The 21,427-nt window shown below is 40.3% G+C and overlaps 1 protein-coding gene across 1 annotated transcript in view; it reads right to left on the bottom strand.

The window, feature by feature from the left end:
- LOC126100196 (endocuticle structural protein SgAbd-6-like) overlaps positions 1-21,138 on the bottom strand; it is a 72,370-nt gene extending 51,232 nt beyond the window's left edge. Inside the window, exon 1 of the mRNA XM_049910758.1 lies at positions 21,085-21,138. Within this exon, the coding sequence (XP_049766715.1) occupies positions 21,085-21,099 (15 nt within the window). The 5' untranslated portion in view covers positions 21,100-21,138. The remainder of the gene's footprint in view (positions 1-21,084) is intronic.
- Between the last annotated feature and the right edge of the window lie 289 nt (positions 21,139-21,427).

Raw genomic sequence — 21,427 nt, 5'->3', positions numbered from 1 at the left:
GATTCTGATTCCAGACTGTCAAAATATTCCTTTATGATACTCCTAAGGTCTTTAAAAAGCCATTACTGCTGTTTCATTAACTGTATCAGCAATGACTCTTTGTCCTTTTTCTTGCACTTCTTGTCTTCTAACCACCAAACAAATGTACTTAACCTGTATGTTACACATTTTGGACGAACAGCTGTCACTCGATGATATAACTGATTTTACCTTGGTAATTTTTTGTCGGCAGTTGCGGTTGCCGATGCGTCATCTGGTAACTGCTGCAGCTCCTAGTCTTCACGTTTGTTTTCCATATCGTGTTTACACCTGCGTCACCTCCCGTCGGTCGGCTGCCATGCCGCAGGCTGTGGCATCTGTTGCCCACTGATCGATGGCATTTCAAGATGAAGTCGTTTCAAGATGAAGTCGACGTTGGTGACGTCACACGGTACTGTGTTTCTCGTAGGTCAAACTTTCCTCCTTAGTGGAACCTGCCTTCACGCACAAATTCATGCAATGAAAGATACCACAGTTCGTAAAATTAGTCTGTGCACTGTTCCTTTCACTGTTCGCCAGTAATTTCGATTAGTTTTTGTGCTACATGAAAATGTTTTTTCACTGTCCATCAGTCAATTCAATTCCGCTCTGAATAGTGTTAATACCTGCTGCAAACGATATTTTCAGTGTAAATTGCTCCGAAATACCTGCTGCAAACGATATTTTCAGTGTAAATTGCTCCGAAACCACAGGGCAATAAATGAAGCGTAGCCGTATTTTTCTGTTAATACGCCGTTGGTAATTGCACTTCCGTCGAATCTGGGTCAAAAGCGGTTGTCTGAAATAGGCTATTCCAAATAATATGGTCCATACCGAGTTTACAGTCCAAATACATTAACAGCACTTCCATACTGCACCACCTACGCTATGTAGCCATATCTACATTCGGCTAATATAATTTATGCAGAGATAAATAGCTGGCCACATATGTAGGTCGGTTGATATTCTATAACGTGATCGTCCGAGTGCAGTAGCCTAACATTGAAGTGACACTAAATTTATGTGTGTCACACAGTTATTTAACACAGTCACTGATTAACGTTCTCAAGTCACTGTCCTCATAATCTAATATTCTAACCAATCCATAAAACATACGCAAAGTAAGCATAATTTCGAAATGACTCAGTTAATAGTCCATTTCTGTAATCATAAGTTGCAGAATGCATAAGTAACCGTTAACACAGTTCCTTGGATTAACTGCAAGAGCACAATCAATCATTAAAAACAATCACTGAATTACAGAATGATCTGCTGCATATGAAATGTAGATAAAGCTCCGTTCGCCCGCCATACAGGTTGTAATTTGTGATAACTCGTCTGCGGAACATATTCGAATACTGATCTTGCTCGTTTCATAACCCACCACAGAGTGACTGAAATGCCTCTCAAAATGTTCCTTTTACTAGTTTGCAATAAGTAAAAATGAATTTATCTATCGTTGTTAGCTGGAGTTTTGCAAGTTACAATTAAAAATTTACATTTCTCATTATGTGAACAGTGGAGGTAGATTCTTATGAATGTGGACTATTTAGTACGACAATAACTGCCATATAATTAAGCTGACTATTTTGCCAACAAAAGGTATTCTATTACAGTAAACTTTTTTTTATTATGAATGCTAATTACTTTGAAACTAAATGAATGTCCGGTTCTTTTAACATGTTTTCATCGTTACCTATGTAAATACTTTTCTTACTTAAATACATTTTTGGTATGTTTACACAGGAACAACTATAATAAGGTCCAGCAAATTTTATTTAACCAAATGAGTATGACGGCTAATAAAGTCTAAATGACTAAGCTCTGAGTCAATATTTGAGATTTCTCGTACTGTGCACTTTCTCATAAAAATAATACTTTTAAATATGCTTGAAAATGGAAAAAATAGGAAAAGAATCCATTTGATTTGTTACAGGTCTACGAGAGAGATTATTTACTCTTCGCTTGTCTCCTAGATGTCGAATATTGCTTTATGGTGTAGGATCCGTATCAGAGAAAAGCGGCGGAATACATTGAGTACGTCCAAGAAGGGCATAGCCTTTTGTACTATCTCAAAATAGGGGTGGTGGTGTCACGGATATGATGCAAGGGAGCTACCAACTTTCTTCTTCCAGAGCGAAAATAGTTTGTTGTTTTTCATCAACTTAGCAAGAAGTTACCATCGTAATACAATAAGCGAAACCAGAGCTCGCACCGAATGATTTATGTATTCCTTTTTCCTACGTTTTTCGACATTAGAACGACAAAGTAATAACTTAGAGGTGGTTAGATTAACGCTGTGTGAGGCTCTTGATTGTACATTGCGCAACAGTCATGTAGATGTAGATGTAAATGTAGATGTAGATGTGGATGAATCTTTTACAAGCAACAGCCAAAAATGATTACCAACCACCTGTCTCAGAAAATTTACCGTTGCCAGCAAGTCGAAGAGGCGGGACTCAGAAACGGTTTCAGTACAACTGACAGTACGAAGCAATATGCATACTGATAGAGAAATATAGTGAGTATAATGTCTCACTTCACATGATCTTCATAGACTACCAGAAGGAGTTTTACACGATCGAAAACTGCTCAGTAATGATGCCGATGAGTAGAGCCCGCATTGACTACAAATATAGCAACTTAATCTGCTACATTTACGATAATTCCTTTCTGCATGGGAAAATAAACAATGGCTGGATCACTGGAATGGCTCGCGTGAACCATCGCGCAAGGGGACACAATCTCACCAATTTACTGATCTCGACTTTGGAGGTTGTGTTAAAGAGTCTAATTTGGGGACAGAAATGTATCAGTATGGAAAACGTCTCAACCATCTTTACTTTGCAGGTATCATCCTCTAGAGCGACGACACAGTAGAACTGCCAAAAATGATCCGAGTTGCTTCCCTAGCAGTTGGCCTCCGAACTGACCTTCAAAAGACCAAAGACAACAGCACTGGCTGTATTGTCTCCGTGGAAACCATGTTCAGGAAGCAGTAAATGAACATTTACCTGAGGAACAAAATTCCATTTGGAAAAGATAACACGACATCACAAGTCACCCTGCGAATTTACCTCACGTGCACGGTTTTCGGGAAACCTCATTACCTTCTCAGTAAACCGACTATCCACATAAATTTAATGTGCCAATTTCGTGAGACATGGAACCCGCAAGTAACAAATAACGGGCTCGAAACAATGACAAGAGAAGTAGCGATAATCGACTAGGGGTATGGCAAAGGAAAATACAGAGCAATACCTGTAGTGTGTGGAAAAGGTCTGTGTGAGGACCGCATTCAAATGACTTCTTCCAACGGCGAACTGCACTGTTAACGAAAGCGTCGATAACGTCACTGCCCCTGATATGATTTGACCCCTTTACCCACAGCATGGTGATTTTCTTCTTAAGGCACTGTACTTAGAAATTAAACTAGATTAAGCCAAAGCCTTGACACCTGACAAAGTTTAATAATGGTTTGATATGAAATTTAATAATAGTACGGTACAGTATTGAATAAAACTCTAAAAGAAAATCTACGCACCGCGAAAAAATTATCCGACCAGGGCGGAAACCAATGGATGTAATATACATGTACAAACAAACAAATGATTACAGTTTCAGAAAAACTGGATGGTTTATTCACGAGAAAGAGCTTCACAAATTGAGCAAATCAATAATGCGTTGGTCCACGTATGGCCTTACGCAAGCATTTATTAACTCGGGATTAATTCACAGAGTTGTTGTATGTCCTGCTGAGGGATATCTTGCCCAATTTAGTACAACTGGCGCATTAAACCTTTGAACTTCCGAGCAGGTTGGAGGGCCCTGCCCATAATGCTCCAAACGTTCTGAGAACGGATCCGGCGACCTTAGCGAGCCAGATGGCGCAGTAGCTACCACACTGGATTCACATTCTGGAGGACGATTGTTCAAACCCGAGTCGGGCTATGCAGACTTAGGTTTTCCATTATTTCACTGAATCGCTCTCTGCAAATTCCGGGACGGTTCCTTTGAAAGGACACGGCCAATTTCCTTTCTAATCCTTGATACAATACGAGCTTGCGTTCCGCCTCTAATGACCTCGATGTCGATGGGACCTGAAACCCATTCCTCTTTCCGGCGCCGTTGCTGGACAATGTAGAGTTTGGCAGGCAAGGAGACAAGAGTTGAAACTCTCGCCCTGTACGGACGTGCATTATGTTCCTGAAATATAAGTCAAGGATACCTTGCTATGAAGAGCGACAAAACGGGCCTTAGAATATTGTCTATGTATCGGAGTAGTATATGAGTGCAGCGGATGATATCTGGAGGGTCCAGTTATGAAAAGAATCGTCCCTAGACCATCACTCCTGGCTGTGAGCCGTATGACGACGACAGTCAGGATGGTACCCCACTGCTGACCAGGGCTTCTCCAGATATATATTTGCTAGTCGTCGGCCTCAGTTCGAAGTGGGACTCATCACTGAACAGAGTTCTACTCTAGCAACGAGATTCCAGGCCAAAGACGCGTCTGGGGACGTCCCACACAGTAGTGCGATACCAATCTGACTGTCGCTCGCCGTACAGCCCAACAACCAGGTCCGATGGTCTGGGGTGCCATTTCATTTCATTTCATAGTGGACTCCTTTGGTTGTCATCCGCGGCACCCTCCCAGCACAGCGCTACCCCTCGTCTTGTTCCTCTTCTTGGCAAGTCATCCTGGGCTTGTGTTTCAACAAAATAATGCCGTCCCACACATGGCGACAGTTTCTACTGCTTGTCTTCGGGCTTGAAAACCACTACCTTGACCATCAAGGTCGCCGGATCGCTCCCCAATTGAGAAATCTCGGAGCACTTTGGCAGGGCCCTCCATCCAGTTTGATATTTGGACGTTGGCCAATATGACTAAATTTTGCACGATATCCCTCACGAAGACATCCAACAATCCCACGGACCAATGCCAAGCCGAATAACTGAGGGGCACGAGGTAGATCAACGCAATATAAAGCTGCTCAATTTGTGATGCTCCTTCTCATGAATAAATCATCCGTTTTCTTCAGAGATTGTAATCATTTGTTTGCCTTTACATGTACGTCTACCAGAGTCCGTTTTACTTGAATGAATTGTTCGTAGTTGTTACGGTGCTCGCTTATTTCCAAGTCCGTATCGATCTTGGTGCTGAGTTTTCACTCAGACGGCGCTTTGGCGTTAGGCGGTTGTTTCCGTGTGTGTTCGCTGGCCGGAGCTTAGCTGGAGGCGTGTGAGGAGCTTAGAGGTGGCTGCCTTGGCGTGAAGACAAGACCGGACCGTGATTTTACGGTTAATAGTGTGGACAGCGGCGTGGTGTGCCGTTTAACTTGATTCGCAAGGGGAGCAAAATCTCGCCTGTTGTAGTTTGTCGAGCCTGAGTTTGAAATACCTTCTATGTGCGGCGGGATGTCAATTCGTCCTCCTGTCTCTCCGTCGCAGGGATTGCTATCCTCGTTTACCGTCCCATGGATGTTTATAGATGGGGCAGGCTGCTCTCCGTACTCTACTAGACGCTGGTGATGGAAGTGCGTCGTTCAGCGGCTGGGTGTTTTATGTTTGATCTTCAAGTGGATAGTCGTCGAGTGGCATTCCTTAGAGTTTGCCTTGCGCAGTTAGATTGGAGTTTATTTTGTCTTGTGGTGCTTCCGCTTTCCGTTAACGAAGGTTAAGCTTGATTCGGCGCTCTGTACGACGCTTGGTACCTCAGGAGGCAGGTCGGAGCCACCTTCAAGACTAAACGAAAGCCTTTGGACTGAGAGGTCTTGTGTTCTGCATATTGTTCATAAATTGTTGTTTTGGTATTAAGTTGGCTGAGGTTTCTTATGGATTTCCCGGCATTTGTTCTGTTGTCCGGCCGGGGCTAGGTCTCGTTGTTTTAAAAGTCGGTCCTTGTTTTGGCTTAGTACGATTTTGGTTTACTGCCTGGTGGTTCTGGTCGTACGTCAGGTCGCTGTAGTTGTGTTGCATTTTGTATGGGGCTGTGTGCTCGGAGCCGTGGAGTACCATTTGTGTGAACTGCTTCACTAGGGAGTACTGATCGGGCCATTCTTGGTCCTCTGCTGTATGAAATGATTGTATTATTATTTTAAAGTAACATTATCACTTAAATGATTTAATTCTTGTTGCGTTAATTACAACTTGGATACTGAGAAATTTAGTAGTTTAATTACGGAAGATGTAATAGCGTCACTTGCCCCTTTACCTGTCTCGTAATATGTTAATTACCGAAAGACATTAAGCTCATAGTCATATGATGTGATTTACTTAAATTATTGTATTTTATGTCATTGTTTTTTTTTTTAATTTACTGATCACTGGTGTACTGTTCCAAGTACTAAAATGTTTCAGGTAGCTATTACTTGGGTGGAACGAGCGGAACCGCAACGGGGAGAGTAGTTACGTGCCTTACGTGTCCCTTGTTGGCGCTGCCTGGTGTCGGTTGTTTGTTTTGGTGCACCTGAGTTAAGTATTGCGTTGCCTCCTCCCTAGCGGCCCAGTCGTGTTCTTCTCATAAATATTTCTTTCAAGCCATTTTAGTTAATTTTATGCTAGTATTATTTTAATTTCTTACATTGGTAAAATTATGCGGCCTTCATTATGCACTCTGTTTGTCATAGCGGAGTTGTTGTGCCTTTGTAATTTCTTAAACTCCATTGTGTGTGCCCTTCGTGATACATATTGTTTGTCATAATAGATTTGAGTATGGCAATTAAAATGTCTCATATATCATGATGTGCGTGTGCAATGGTGCAATAAATGGATGATTGTTATTCCTGTTTTTGGTGCCCTTCATGTCTCCTTTCTTGTCCCTATTGGTACGCTATCCTTGTACTTGTGTTGGTAACCCACATCAGTAGTATGTTCTTTTCTGTCTTAGAGTATATTTTGATTCGCTTGTTATTGGTCATTTTTATTTTTTTCTGACCCAGTACTTGTTATTTTGTTTGGTTACTTTTCACATGGTGTTTAATTCATTTTCGGAAGTCATGTTTGTGTGCGAGCCTTCACATTCAAAGGAGCTATGAAAGTTTCTTCTACCATAACGTTACGCATTTTAAAGTTATTCATTTTATAAAATCCTTTTTGCCTGGAGTTAGCCTGAGCAGGACAATGATTCTGAGATCTGAGCTCCTAGGTAAAGACTGTGCAATCGAAACAAATAGTACCTGGGTTGAAAATTACAGAAGAGGATGAGTCAGTGCATTAAAATCCCTGTTGTTAAATTATATAACGTACACAAAATTTTATCTAGGACCTAGAACTACTGTATAATGGAAATCGTATATCACCTGGCTACAGTGTACTATCGAACACTACGTTAATCAGTGGTGTACGTGTGGCGTCATTGATTGGTAATCAAAACATCCTTGGTCCTGGGTTCTAAATCCGTCAGCACTTAAATTCTGCATAAAAATATTCAGCAATAGGAGCTGAGAACCTCCGGCATAAGCAGTCATCTTCATTCACCCAACGACCTTGCCGAAGAGGGTGAAAGAGCGGACAGAGGTTAAAGTCACTTTCTTGCCCTTGAACTGCGGAACTACCCTAAAGGTGGGACAATCAGCAATGATGAACTGCATGAGGATGCAGAAGGCAATGGAAACCCCAGCATTAAAGACACATAATATGTATCCACAAGACATGTGGTCTATAATTAAAAAAGGCTTCTGGACCAGTGTACACATGACATGTGTCCACAGGACATGTGGTCTATAATTAAAAAAGGCTTCTGGATCAGTCTCCCGTTCTGATCTTCTGAAGGGAATCGCATAAAAAATGTAAACAAATCGAAAAGGAAATGATCATCGGAAGGACAGTCGAAACATTAGGTGAAATTAAAGGCAAGGGTGGTAAAATTAAGAGTTCAATTGAATTAGTACAGTTAAATGCAGAGAACAGAACGGGTAAGTGGAAAGAGAACACTTATCATCTCTATGAGTGGAAGATTTGTCCCAGGAGAAACAGGATTGAATATTGAAGAGATAGGGAACCTATTATTAGAGTCCAAATTTAAAAGACCTTGGGAAGACTTAAGAACGTGTAAGGCAGAAGGGATGGATAACGTTCTATTCCAGTTTCTAAATTCATTGGGAAAAGTGACAACAAAACAACTACTGACGTTAGTTGTTGAATGTATCTTACGATAAAGTTTCGGAGAAACTGATACAGTCCCGAAGACAGCAAGAGCTGACAAGTGCGAAAATTACCCCACAATCAGCTTAACAGCTAATGCTGACAAGAAAAATATAGAGAAGAATGGAAGGGAAAATTTAGGATGTGTTAGATGACGATCAGTTTGCCTTTAAGAAAGGTAAAGCGACCAGAGAGGCAGTTTTGACATTGCCGTTGGTAATGGAAGCGAGACTAAAGCAAAATCAAGACACATCCGTAGGTTGTGTCGACCTGGGTAAAGCATTCGACAGTGTCAAATGATGGAACATGGTCGAAGTCCTGAGGCGGTAAGCTATAGGGAAAGACGGGCAATACAATATATACAAAAGCCAAGAGGGAATAATAAGAGTGGAAAATCAAGAACGAACCGCTCGGATTAAGAAGGGAATGAGACAGTGATATAGTCTTTCTCCCATACTGTACAATGCAGACATTGAAAAAGCAACTACGGGAAGTGAATGAAACGTTCAAGAGTTGGATTAAAACACAAGGTGAAAGGATATCGATGACGAGATTTGCTGATGACATGGATAACCTCAGTGAAAGTGAAGAAGAATTACAGGATCTTCTGAGTATATTGAACACACACTCTAATTAGTACAGGATATGAATTGGAGTAAATCTAAGAAAGGAGAAAGTAATGAGAAGCAGCAAAAATGAGAAGAGCGAGAATTTAAAACCATGAACGATGATTACGAAGTAGATAAAGTTGAGGCATTTGCTACCTAGTTAGCAAAGTAACCAATGCCGGTCGGAGCCAAGAAGACACAAAAATCAGACTAATACTGCCAAAAAGGGCATTTCTTGCCAAGACAAGTCTGCTAGTATAAAACAATTTCTCTCAGAAATTTCTGATAAAAAGGTTTGGAGACATCGACTTTGGGAAAAGAAGACAATCTAACCATTTGGCACGAGGTTTCACAGAAGAATATTGATAATTAAATGGACTGATAAGGAGAGGGGTGGGAAAGTTCTCCGGAGAATCGGCGAGCAAAGCGCTGACGAAACGAAGGCACTGGATGATAGGACATCTGTTAAGACATCAGGGGATTACTTCCAAGGTATTAGCAGAATTTGTAGAAAGCATAAACTGTAAAAGATGACAGAGATTGGAGTACATCCAGCAAAAAATTGAGGACGTAGTTTGCAAGTGGTAATCCGAGATGAGGAATTTGTTACAGGAGAGGAACTCATTCCGAGACTGCATCATTCCTGTCGGAAGACTGCTGACCGAAAAAATATGATCACTGACAAAAGATTCCACGTCGTGTGCTTAGAGGGCCCAATGGAACCCAGCCGACCGCCATGTGATTCACTGCCTATTGTGTCACAGCACGCTGTACGGCGGTACACAGAGTCAGCAACCGAGCCTGTCTCAGTCTCCCGGTCGCTGCGTTTCTCGGCCTTGGAACCGCTACTGAAAGGTCGAGTAGGTCCTCAGTCGGTGTCACGAGGATAAGTGCATCCCTTACCAGTCCTCCCACCAAGGAAAAGAAGTCGCTGACAGCAACAGCACTGGGACACGGATCCCAGTCAGTTGCGCTGACCGCCCAGCTACGGAGGTGAATAACGTCATAATGTACGTAGAAACCCATCAGTTCTACTACTTGTTCCAGACTATTTTGTAAAACGTCCAATAAATCAATTTACTGAGAGGAAACAAATTTGGCATCAACGTTATGCGGTTAGGTGAGAACAAAGCTAGCTTATAGCAGGAGAAGTGAACAAAGTGAATCAATATCGTACGTTAAATCTATGTTGCAGCGTAGGGAGGCAACTCACACTGACGACGGATACGTTTGCACAGGAAGATTATGGTATACTCCTGTAAGTTTAACCATGAAATTGTGGATCCCAACAGCTAATGTGACGTGTGACTACGCCGTTAGTAAACTCCAGTGGTAAATGTTAGATGAGTGCACTGTTAAGTTTTGCACATAAGTTTGATTCCTCTACTCCCTATACATATTTTTCCCTTCAGCGGATCTCAGTTTTAGGTGCAAAAAATGTTAACTTACAGCAATGCCATAAATATTAAATTAGTTTTAAATAACACTTTTTCGGGACTTGTAGAAAAACGTGACTTGATACGGAACGTCATTTTCAAAATCTCCGGAAGAAACAATTCCAGTACATTGCACCTTGAAGTGTAACTGTGGATTCTACAGCAGGTTTGTTGAACCAGAGAGCTGTATGCGGCCCACAGCAAAAATCAATGGGGCCAAAGAAGTGAGCATCTATCAGGTGACCAGATAAATACCCGTTTACGTAAAGCTATAAAAATTGACAATTTTCAATTTGAAAATGATCTTGTCCCACTGATACATAGAGGAACGCCAGCAGGAGGGTGCCAGCTGCGCCCAGCGTGATGTCACTTACGAATATTACGAATTTTTATGTGTAAAATTAATACTAAAATAACCTCCAAATATCGACGAAGTGACGTATAAATGATATAGATATGTAACTTGACTTATGAAAGGAACTATATTATTGAAAAACTTTATAGGAGGTAGAAACTGAAATTGCAAAAATTAGGAGTAAAATGTCCCTGGTCATTCTATTATTCAAGAAGTATTATTCTTCTAAAGACGCACGAAAATTGCTGTGTAAACTTCATAGAGCACTATTCCTCAGCAGCATTCTGTGGTTCTTTCTAAACAATTGGTCGTTCTTGCCAACACTGAAAGAATGAACCGTTATGTCATATATGGACTTTAAACAAGTATAAAGGACCCAAAATCTTAAAAATTATTTCATCCCTGAAAAATTAAATTCAGTGTGGTATCTATATGACGAAAAATGGAAAATTATATTGATCTTTCTACGGTCGTAATTGTACTTGCGAACAACGCGTAGTTCATAAGTAAAGAGAGATTACACGTCAACAAACTCCGTGCATTACTAATAAGCTTTAATAAAATGACATGAACTTGCCGAATGAGTGAGTGACGAATATGCTATATGTATATGCGATGAAACTCAGTAATCCTAATGAAGTGCATGGCGTGTACTACTCGCCGCAGGGCTACATACGGTAGCACTTGCAGCATCTATATCTTGGCTGGCGATATCATGCAACTGGAGTTAAAATAAACAATTCTAAAAAAAAGTGTCGGTTCGCTGAACTCTGTAAAATTGGTCAAAATTACTTTAATTGCGGTGAAAGCTATGTTGAACACAACTAACAATACATATACATACATACATTAATATTTGTTCTATAGATCATCATTATGACATTTTGTAATGATGTGTTACTTTAATATAAGTTTTATTTACACAAAATAATAATTTTTTTTACAGTTACTACTTCATATCTAAAAATTCATCTATTAAGTAGAAGGAGTTGTCATTCAGAAATTATATTAATTTGTTTTTAAATGTTGATTGACTATCCGTTAGACGTTTAATGCTATTTGGTAAATGACTAAAGATTGTTGTGGCGGCATAATTCTCCACTTTGTGTGCCAAAGACAGATTTAACCAAGTATAGTGAAGAACATCTTTTCTTCTAGTGTTGTAGCTATGCACTTCACTGTTATTTTTTAATTGGGATGGACTATTAAAAACAAATTTCATAAGTGAACATATGTATTGCGAAGGTACTGTGAATATCCCGAGTTCCTTAAATAAATGTCTGCAAGGTGATCTTGGGTGGGCTCCAGCTATTATTCTGATTAAACGAGTTTGTGCAATGAATACTTTTTCTCATAATGATGAATTTCCCACAATATATTGCCATATGAAAGAAGTGAACGAAAATAAGCATAGTAGGCTAATTTACTGATATATTTATCACCAAACTTCCAATAATCCTAATAGTGTAAGCAGCTGAACCTAATCGTTTCAGCATACCATCGATGTTTTTCTTCCAATTCAATTTATCATCAATGCACACACCCAGAAATTTTTAACGTCTGCTTTAGCAACAGACTTCTCCATAGTCTACATTTTTCAATGGTATTATGCTATTTGCTGTACAAAACTGTATATACTGTGTTTTCTCAAAATTTGGTGAGAGCCCATTTGAAGAGAACCACTTAATAATTTTCTGAAAGACATTATTTACATTATCCTAATCTAATTCTTGTTTGTTGGGTGTGATTACTATTATTGTATCAACAGCAAAAAGAACTAACTCTGCATCTTCATGAATACAGAGTGGCAAGTCATTAATGTATAATAAGAGCAATAAGGGGCCGAAGACTGAACCCTGTGGGACACCATTCTTGATATGACCCCAGTTAGAGGACTCTGCTAACTTTGCACACGACCTGTATTGTTAATTTTAACCTTCTACATTCATTTGATTAGATATAAATTAAACCTTTTGTGCACTGTCCCACTCACACCATAATAATTAAGCATATCTCTAAGAATTTCATGATTCACACAGTGAAAGGCCTTTGAGAGATCAGAAAATATCCCAATCGGTGATGTTCGTTTATTCAATGCATTTCAAATTTGATTAGTGAAAGTATGTATAGCATTTTCTGTTAAAAAACCTTTCTGAAAAAAGCAAACTGACATTTTGTTGGTACTTCACTTTTACAAATGTGTGATGCTACCCTTTAATACATTACTTTTTCAATAATTTTGGATAAAGCTGTCAGAAGTGAGATAATGTTCTACAATTAGTTATGTAATAACTTCGAATATCTGTTTCAAGTGAAACTGATGTTGAATCTTGTGGTACTGGTTCAGAAACGCAAAATGGGAAATGTCATCCATATAAAGCGTTTAAAGGCACGAAAACGATTAATGAAGACATCAGGGCTTATGACGGGATCAGCAGATAACAACATAAATTCTTTTAAGTCCAGACAGGTTTTACTATAACTGTACTGTTTGTAAACAAACAGGGGAAAATGATGTGCACATAAGAACATCGTCAATATTTCTGAAATACATACGTGGGGAAAATATTTTACACCTAGTGACATGAAAACTTGCTGGCGCCCTTGGGCCCAACCTGTTCTTAACATTGTCTCCTGTGCTATACTTGAATCGCTGTCTCGTTCTTATTCGGCCAATCTGTCAGACGTGCTGGTCTGTTATCTAGCAGCTATTTCAGTTCTCAATGCGAAACTAAAGATATAGGGATATATACTGAAAATAATTTAAGGAAATACAAGAAAATTATGCTTTATTTCTGTACAATTGTCATAGAGAACATTTTTCACCATAGCTCTAATCTTTATTAATTGATAGAAGTTGCAAACATTAATTCTGAATACATTTATTGCCAACGGTACGTATCTGACAGTAGTGTAATTCTGTTAGGACAGGTTTAATTTGACATCATATACATTGCTACATGTGAACATGAACATTTCTACACTGAAGAGCCAAAGAACCTGATAAAACTGCCTAATATCGTGTATGGTCCCCGCGAGCAGTCAGAAGTGTCGTAACACGAAGTGGTATGGACTCGACTAACGTGTGAAGTAGTTCTGGAAGGAACGGACACCATGAAACCTTCATGGCAGTCCATATATATATCTATGGAATGCGAATGGAGACCTCTTCTGAAGAGCACGCTGTAAGGCATCCCAGATATGCTCAATAATCTTCATGTCTGAGGAGTTAGGTGGCCTGTGGAAGTGTTTAAACTCAGAAGAGTGTTCCTGGAGCCATTCTGTAGTAATTCTGGACGTGTGGGATGTCGCATAGCCCTGCTGGAAATGACCACATCCGTCGGAATGCACAATGGACATGACAGGCTGCAGTGTCACGTGTCACGTGTCAAAGTCGTATCTAGACGTATCAGGGGTCCCAAATCACTCCAACTGCACACGCACCACACCTTTACAGAGCTTTCACCAGCTTGATCAGTCTTCTGCTGACATGCAGGGTCCATGTATTCTTGAGGTTGTCCGTTCGCGCCATCCACTGGACACAATTTGAAACGAGACTCGTCCGACCGGGCAACATGTTTCCAGACATCAACAGTCCATGTCGATATTGAAGGGCCCTGGCGAGGCGTAAAACTTTGTGTCGTGCGGTCACCAAGGGTACACGAGTGGGCCTGCGGCTCCGAAAGCCCATATCGATGTTGTTTCGTTGAATGGCTTGCACGCTGACGCATGTTGATGGCCCAGCATTGAAATCTCCTGCAATTTGCGGAAGGGTTGCACTTCTGTCACTCTGAAAGATTCTCTTCAGTCATCGTTGGTCTCTTTCTTTTAGAAACTTTTCCGGCCGCAGAAATGTCGGAGATGTAACATTTTACCGGATTCATGATTTTCACGATACTCTCGAGAAATGGTCGAACGGGAAAATCCTCACTTCATCGCTACCTTGGAGATGCTGTGTCCCATCGCTTGTGCGCCGATTGTAACACCGTTGAAACTCATTTAAATCTTGATAACATCCAATTGAAGCGTTGCCGACCGCAGCGCCGTATTCTGCCTTTTTACACATCTCTGTATTTTAATATGCATGCCTATACCAGTTTCTTTGCTCCCTCAGTGTATAATGGGCTTTCACAAAATCTTTTAACTTTCGTATGAAATTTCTAACAAAGGAGGAATTAAGTACAAATCGAAACGTGTTGGTGCTGCACTTAATGGCGGACCGCTGCGGTCACTATGCTCTTTCCCCTTCCAGTCCACCCACAGTAGATAGCAGACATCACTCAATCAGTCGCAGTTTCATTCCATTTTGTTATAGCTTATTAGTAATGTACGAAATTTGTGGACGTGTATTCTCTATTTACTCGTGAACTATGCGTTGTTCGCAAGTACAATACTAACAGCGTGGTCGTACTGTACTGTCTGGCCGCAACAACTTTGCCCCCATCTCTAGTCAGTATCTTCGGTAAAGTTGGAAGTCATCGTCTTCTAACTACACTCAACCGATGCTAACAAGCAGTAGATAGTGCTGCATTATTCCCAACGTGTTTATATTTAAATAAAGGTGAGAGACCAGGTTGCCAGAAAATTTTCAGATCGAATGCACAGAGTTACAGTCCCACATCCAACAAAATAACCGTTTAATCACGTATCTTGGACTTTTACAAATCACAGCTGCATGTTGTTGTGGTCTTCAGTCCTGAGACTGGTTTGATGCAGCTCTCCATGCTACTCTATCCTGTGCAAGCTTCTTCATCTCCCAGTATCTACTGCAACTTACATCCTTCTGAATCTGCTTAGTGTATTCATCTCTTGGTCTCCCTCTACGATTTTTACCCTCCACACTGCCCTCCAATGCTAAATTTGTGATCCCTTGATGCCTCAAAACATGTCCTACCAACCGATCCCTTCTTCTAGTCAAGTTGTGCCACAAACGTCTCTTCTCCCCAATCCCATTCAATACCTCCTCATTAGTTACGTGATCTACCCACCTTATCTTCAGCATTCTTCTGTAGCACCACATTTCGAAAGCTTCTATTCTCTTCCTGTCCAAACTAGTTATCGTCCATGTTTCACTTCCATACATGGCTACACTCCATACATATACTTTCAGAAACGACTTCCTGACACCTAAATCTATACTCGATGTTAACAAATTCCTCTTCTTGAGAAACGCTTTCCTTGCCATTGCCAGTCTACATTTTATATCCTCTCTACTTCGACCATCATCGGTTATTTTACTCCCTAAATAGCAAAACTCCTTTACTACTTTAAGTGTCTCATTTCCTAATCTAATTCCCTCAGCATCACCCGACTTAATTTGACTACATTCCATTATCCTCGTTTTGCTTTTGTTGATGTTCATCTTATATCCTCCTTTCAAGACACTGTCCAATCCGTTCAACTGCTCTTCCAAGTCCTTTGCTGTCTCTGACAGAATTACAATGTCATCGGCGAACCTCAAAGTTTTTACTTCTTCTCCATGAATTTTAATACCTACTCCGAATTTTTCTTTTGTTTCCTTTACTGCTTGCTCAATATACAGATTGAATAACATCGGGGAGAGGCTACAACCCTGTCTTACTCCCTTCTTAACCACTGCTTCCCTTTCATGTCCCTCGACTCTTATAACTGCCATCTGGTTTCTGTACAAACTGTAAATAGCCTTTCGCTCCCTGTATTTTACCCCTGCCACCTACAGAATTTGAAAGAGGGTATTCCAGTTAACATTGTCAAAAGCTTTCTCTAAGTCTACAAATGCTAGAAACGTAGGTTTGCCTTTTCTTAATCTTTCTTCTAAGATAAGTCGTAAGGTCAGTATTGCCTCACGTGTTCCAACATTTCTACGGAATCCAAACTGATCTTCCCCGAGGTCGGCTTCTACCAGTTTTTCCATTCGTCTGTAAAGAATTCGCGTTAGTATTTTGCAGCTGTGACTTATTAAACTGATAGTTCGGTAATTTTCACATCTGTCAACACCTGCTTTCTTTGGGATTGGAATTATTATATTCTTCTTGAAGTCTGAGGGTATTTCGCCTGTCTCATACATCGTGTCCGCCAGATGGTAGAGTTTAGTCATGACTGGCTCTCCCGAGGCCATCAGTAGTTCAAATGGAATGTTGTCTACTCCCGGGGCCTTGTTTCGACTCAGGTCTTTCAGTGCTCTGCCAAACCCTTCACGCAGTATCTTATCTCCCATTTCGTCTTCATCTACATCCTCTTCCATTTCCATAATATTGTCCTCAAGTACATCGCCCTTGTATAAACCCTCTATATACTCCTTCCACCTTTCTGCCTTCCCTTCTTTGCTTAGAACTGGGTTGCCATCTGAGCTCTTGATATTCATACAAGTGGTTCTCTTCTCTCCAAAGGTCTCTTTAATTTTCCTGTAGGCAGTATCTATCTTACCCCTAGTGAGACAAGCCTCTACGTCCTTACATTTGTCCTCTAGCCATCCCTGCTTAGCCATTTTGCACTTCCTGTCGATATCATTTTTGAGACGTTTGTATTCCTTTTTGCCTGCTTCATTTACTGCATTTTTATATTTTCTCCTTTCTTCAATTAAATTCAATATTTCTTCTGTTACCCAAGGATTTCTATTAGCCCTCGTCTTTTTACCTACTTGATCCTCTGCTGCCTTCACTACTTCATCCCTCAGAGCTACCCATTCTTCTTCTACTGTATTTCTTTCCCCCATTCCTGTCAATTGTTCCCTTATGCTCTCCCTGAAACTCTCTACAACCTCTGGTTCTTTCAGTTTATCCAGGTCCCATCTCCTTAAATTCCCACCTTTTTGCAGTTTCTTCAGTTTCAATCTGCAGTTCATAACCAATAGATTGTGGTCAGAATCCACATTTGCCCCAGGAAATGTCTTACAATTTAAAAACTGGTTCCTAAATCTCCGTCTTACCATTATATAATCTATCTGATACCTTTTAGTATCTCCAGGATTCTTCCAGGTATACAACCTTCTTTTATGATTCTTGAACCAAGTGTTGGCTATGATTAAGTTATGCTCTGTGCAAAATTCTACAAGGCGGCTTCCTCTTTCATTCCTTCCCCCCAATCCATATTCACCTACTATGTTTCCTTCTCTCCCTTTTCCTACTGACGAATTCCAGTCACCCATGACTATTAAATTTTCGTCTCCCTTCACTACCTGAATTATTTCTTTTATCTCGTCATACATTTCACAGCTGCATAGAGAAGAATATCCTTTGCTGCACAGTTGTGCGTTACGTGTCTCATCTTTGTTTGGAACCATCTATGTTTGTGAAATATTATTTTCAGGAGTAAAGCACATAAAGAGTAAAAATAGAATCAAAATCTCAGATGAAATCCTTGAGAATGATATTCATACACTAGTTTCCTAAATTCAAAGTCATATGTCTCATTCATTTAAGTTTTTTTAATTATTTGTATATAAAATTATTTATGAAATCTCGTATATGAAATGTAAAATGGTAAGTATATTATCTGATCTGATTAGCCTTCTTCTAATATGGCACATGTAATATAAAAAGTTGATAGCCCTGTTCTACAGGATAGGACAAGACTACCACTAAGGTAGAACTGGCTACTTTGTTTTTCGAGACGTGACAGGACTGAAAACTAAGAGCGAAGAAAAGAGCCAAAGGACGTTGGCAGTTGAAAGTGTAATGTGAAAATAACAAATGTAAAGTTAAAAACTCGTTTCCAGAATGAATTTTCACTCTTGAACGGAATGTGCACTCTTTTTAAACTTTTTAAACGCTCTAACCTGAGACCTTTGCCTTTGACTCGCAGCTTCCCTTTCCCTCCCATCTCTCCATCTCTGCCACAGCTGTAGCTCCGCCGCTGTCTTCGAAACTTCTCACATCTCCTGCATACCTTCCGCGACTAGCACTCCAAAAAGAAAGAAAAGTTCCCAGAGGAGTTCCGATCCGGCGTACAGCTTTACTCTTCCAGAAAGTTTCAAATCAGCACACACTTAATTACAGAGTGATAATTCATTCCCGACCTGTATCCCTACTCTGTGGCTAGGCCAGGTCTCTGAAAAATCCTTTCTTTCACAAGTGTTGGTCGTGAAAGTTATGCAGGAGAAATTCTGAGAGGTTTGAAAGGTAAGAGAGAGAGAGAGAGAGAGAGAGAGAGAGAGAGTGAGAGAGAGAGACAGTGAGAGAGAGAGAGAGAGAGAGAGAGAGAGAGAGTAGGAGAGCGAGAGATACTGGCGGATATACTGCTTTGAGGGCGTGTTGCCAGTCGTGCTACGATAGCATGACCAGCGAATAGCTAACGCCCCCAATGGAAGTATGGGGCTACACCTGGTAGACTTCGCATACAATTGTGACAAACATACTTCACATACAGAAAGATAGAAGAAAGCTCTTCAGGGAAGCATGGAGCAGCTTGGAGAAACTCACCTATTACAAAACCGATGGATATTTACCCCCCTACTAAGTGTGACTGGTGTGTTGTACGTAATCTGGGTATGGAAAGCAATCATCATACAACGGGCTTTACTGAAATTTAATTTTCAAATAAACCAGTGACACCGCATACGTAATTTGAAATACAGGATGTTCACAGGAAGAATATAGAGAAAAAGCTCTCCTATTGATGTGTAGCTTCGGATGTAAACAGTGATGTTTATATATTTTCCTTGTCACATAGTGACGTCACAGCAACCACCTTGAGCAGAATCATGCTGACAGCACCCCCACATGAAAAGTACCGCCATACACAGGACGGTTGAATGTTTGATAACCACAGAGGTAGGGAAATGGAGGAAGACGTAATGTGCAAGTATGCTACACGAGCAACCACAATACCTATCACACAGGAAGTTGATTTTCTTAGACATTCGAGCCTTTCCATGTTCGAAATGGAGATCAGCAACAAGGTTAAATTTTAGTTAGATATTCTATCTAATAACAAATAGTGAAACAGCATTCAAAAGTTTTCAAGACCACTCAAAAAGAAATAAATAAGTAAAAAGAGGTGGACAATACTAACAAATTCGATATCGGGAGCAAAATACAAATAACATGTAAACATAGCTGTGTAGCATCACGAACGTAGACATAATTGCATCAGTGGTAATCCAAAAATTCTGAAGGAAACCACTTTCCAACTGGTTGCTAATGTTAGAAAGTTTCATCTTCGGCAAAAGATATGTTAGGTTTACGATTTTGAAAGACAGTTTGTATATGGGATATATACATATGCTACAATATTCAGTTACCATTATAGCTTTTACTTCTAAAAGCTAACAGACTATTGACTGAAAGGAGAAGTGCCACCGTCACACAGCGTAAATTTTTCGGAAATAAAGTTAAAAAGGAAAACAAAGATAGCTGAGAAGCTAGGGCAAGTGTCCATGAAATGCATGGTCCCAGGTTCGGCATAGAGTCTTAAACATCTTTCTTAGGAGGGGACATAAATTGGTTACATAGGTGTGTGCTATCAAGATCGTGTTTCGGATCTCCAGATCTCTCGGCTGAACCTGTGGTGAGAACACTAGAAGGGGAACTTCTGTGATATCTAATCCAGAAAGAAAGCATTTCATAACAATTTTCAAATTCAGTCCCTCATACACGGCACTTGCGATATTTTTCAACATGGGACTAAACAGCCAGCCGGTCGCAAATAACTGTTTGGTAAATTGGTGTCGGTTTCGACGCTTACTAAGGGTGTCTTCTATGTATTATTTTAAAGATTCTTAAAAATTTCATTGGTATGAAGACACCCTTAGTACGTGTCGTAACCTAGGTCACTGTACCAAACAGTTATTTGCAATCGGCTGGTTGTATAATCCTGTAATGGATGTAATACACGGTTGCTGAGAAACAATCATGTTTAAAAATGTAAGATATGTTATTTAATTATAGTAATAACTATTCAATTTTTAGTTTAATAAATTGGTGACTATAGTTTATGAAAATAATTGAAATCGTTAAGGTAATCAATATGGTTTATTAAGACAGCTATCAACAAGTATATTTTCATAAAGCGAACAAGAATTTTCAAGTCACGTCGATGCAAGAAACGGTATTTCTGTTTCAAGATTTACAATTGTAAACATAAAGGAACATGTTTGTTAGGCAAACTGAACAAACCAAAAGATTTTAACAAAGAGGAAAAATATTAGTCATATTTAATTAAAGTACAATGCTCTCCCAAACATGCATTAAAATATCACACTTTCAGTTTTGTTTTCACCTGCGCTCAGAACTAACGAAAACGAGTTATAATATATTTTCAAGCTGTAAGAATTTTGCTAGCTGTTGTGTTAAGAATCTTAGTGATATTACGAACATAAATGCTAACCTTTTGACCGGGCACCACCGGAGAAATTACAAGAGTGAGTGCGATTTTGAGTGCTGAATGCTAGCTTATTTCAGCTGTCCACTGAAAATTTCTACAGAATAAATGAAGCAAATGTATGTGCCGTGCTTTGTGGCACGGGCTGCAGCTCGGATAGTCTTCAGCTGCGCGGGGTACCACGTTTACGCAACAAGGACTGTGAGGAGAGAAAAAAACATACCGTTGCGGCGCTCATGATCTGCGCGAGGTGTGGACGAGTGTTCGCTGGGCACTTGGATGAGCGCCGCCGCAGAACGGGGCTTCTTTTATAGTGCCCGTCGTGAAGGTTTTCATGACGCAGCTCGGCGGTGGCCACACGCCGTTGCTGATTCTCAAAACTGATGTCCGAAGAAAGTAATCGCAAGATTTGCCGCGTAACAGAAACGAACGCGTAAAAGGTCAAAGTGAGCTCGTTTATGCATTGTAAGCACAGGAAACGAACTCAGAAGAGATCTCAGAAGAAGAGAAGAGGGTCCGAATATTTCATCAACGGTGAGATTTAAGCTGAAAGCAAATACAAATGA

This window comes from Schistocerca cancellata, chromosome 9 (assembly GCF_023864275.1).
Source record: "Schistocerca cancellata isolate TAMUIC-IGC-003103 chromosome 9, iqSchCanc2.1, whole genome shotgun sequence".
In the NCBI taxonomy this organism is placed as follows: Eukaryota; Metazoa; Arthropoda; class Insecta; order Orthoptera; family Acrididae; genus Schistocerca; species Schistocerca cancellata.
Note: the sequence above shows the minus strand (reverse complement) of the source record. Positions and strands in the feature narration are given on the sequence as shown.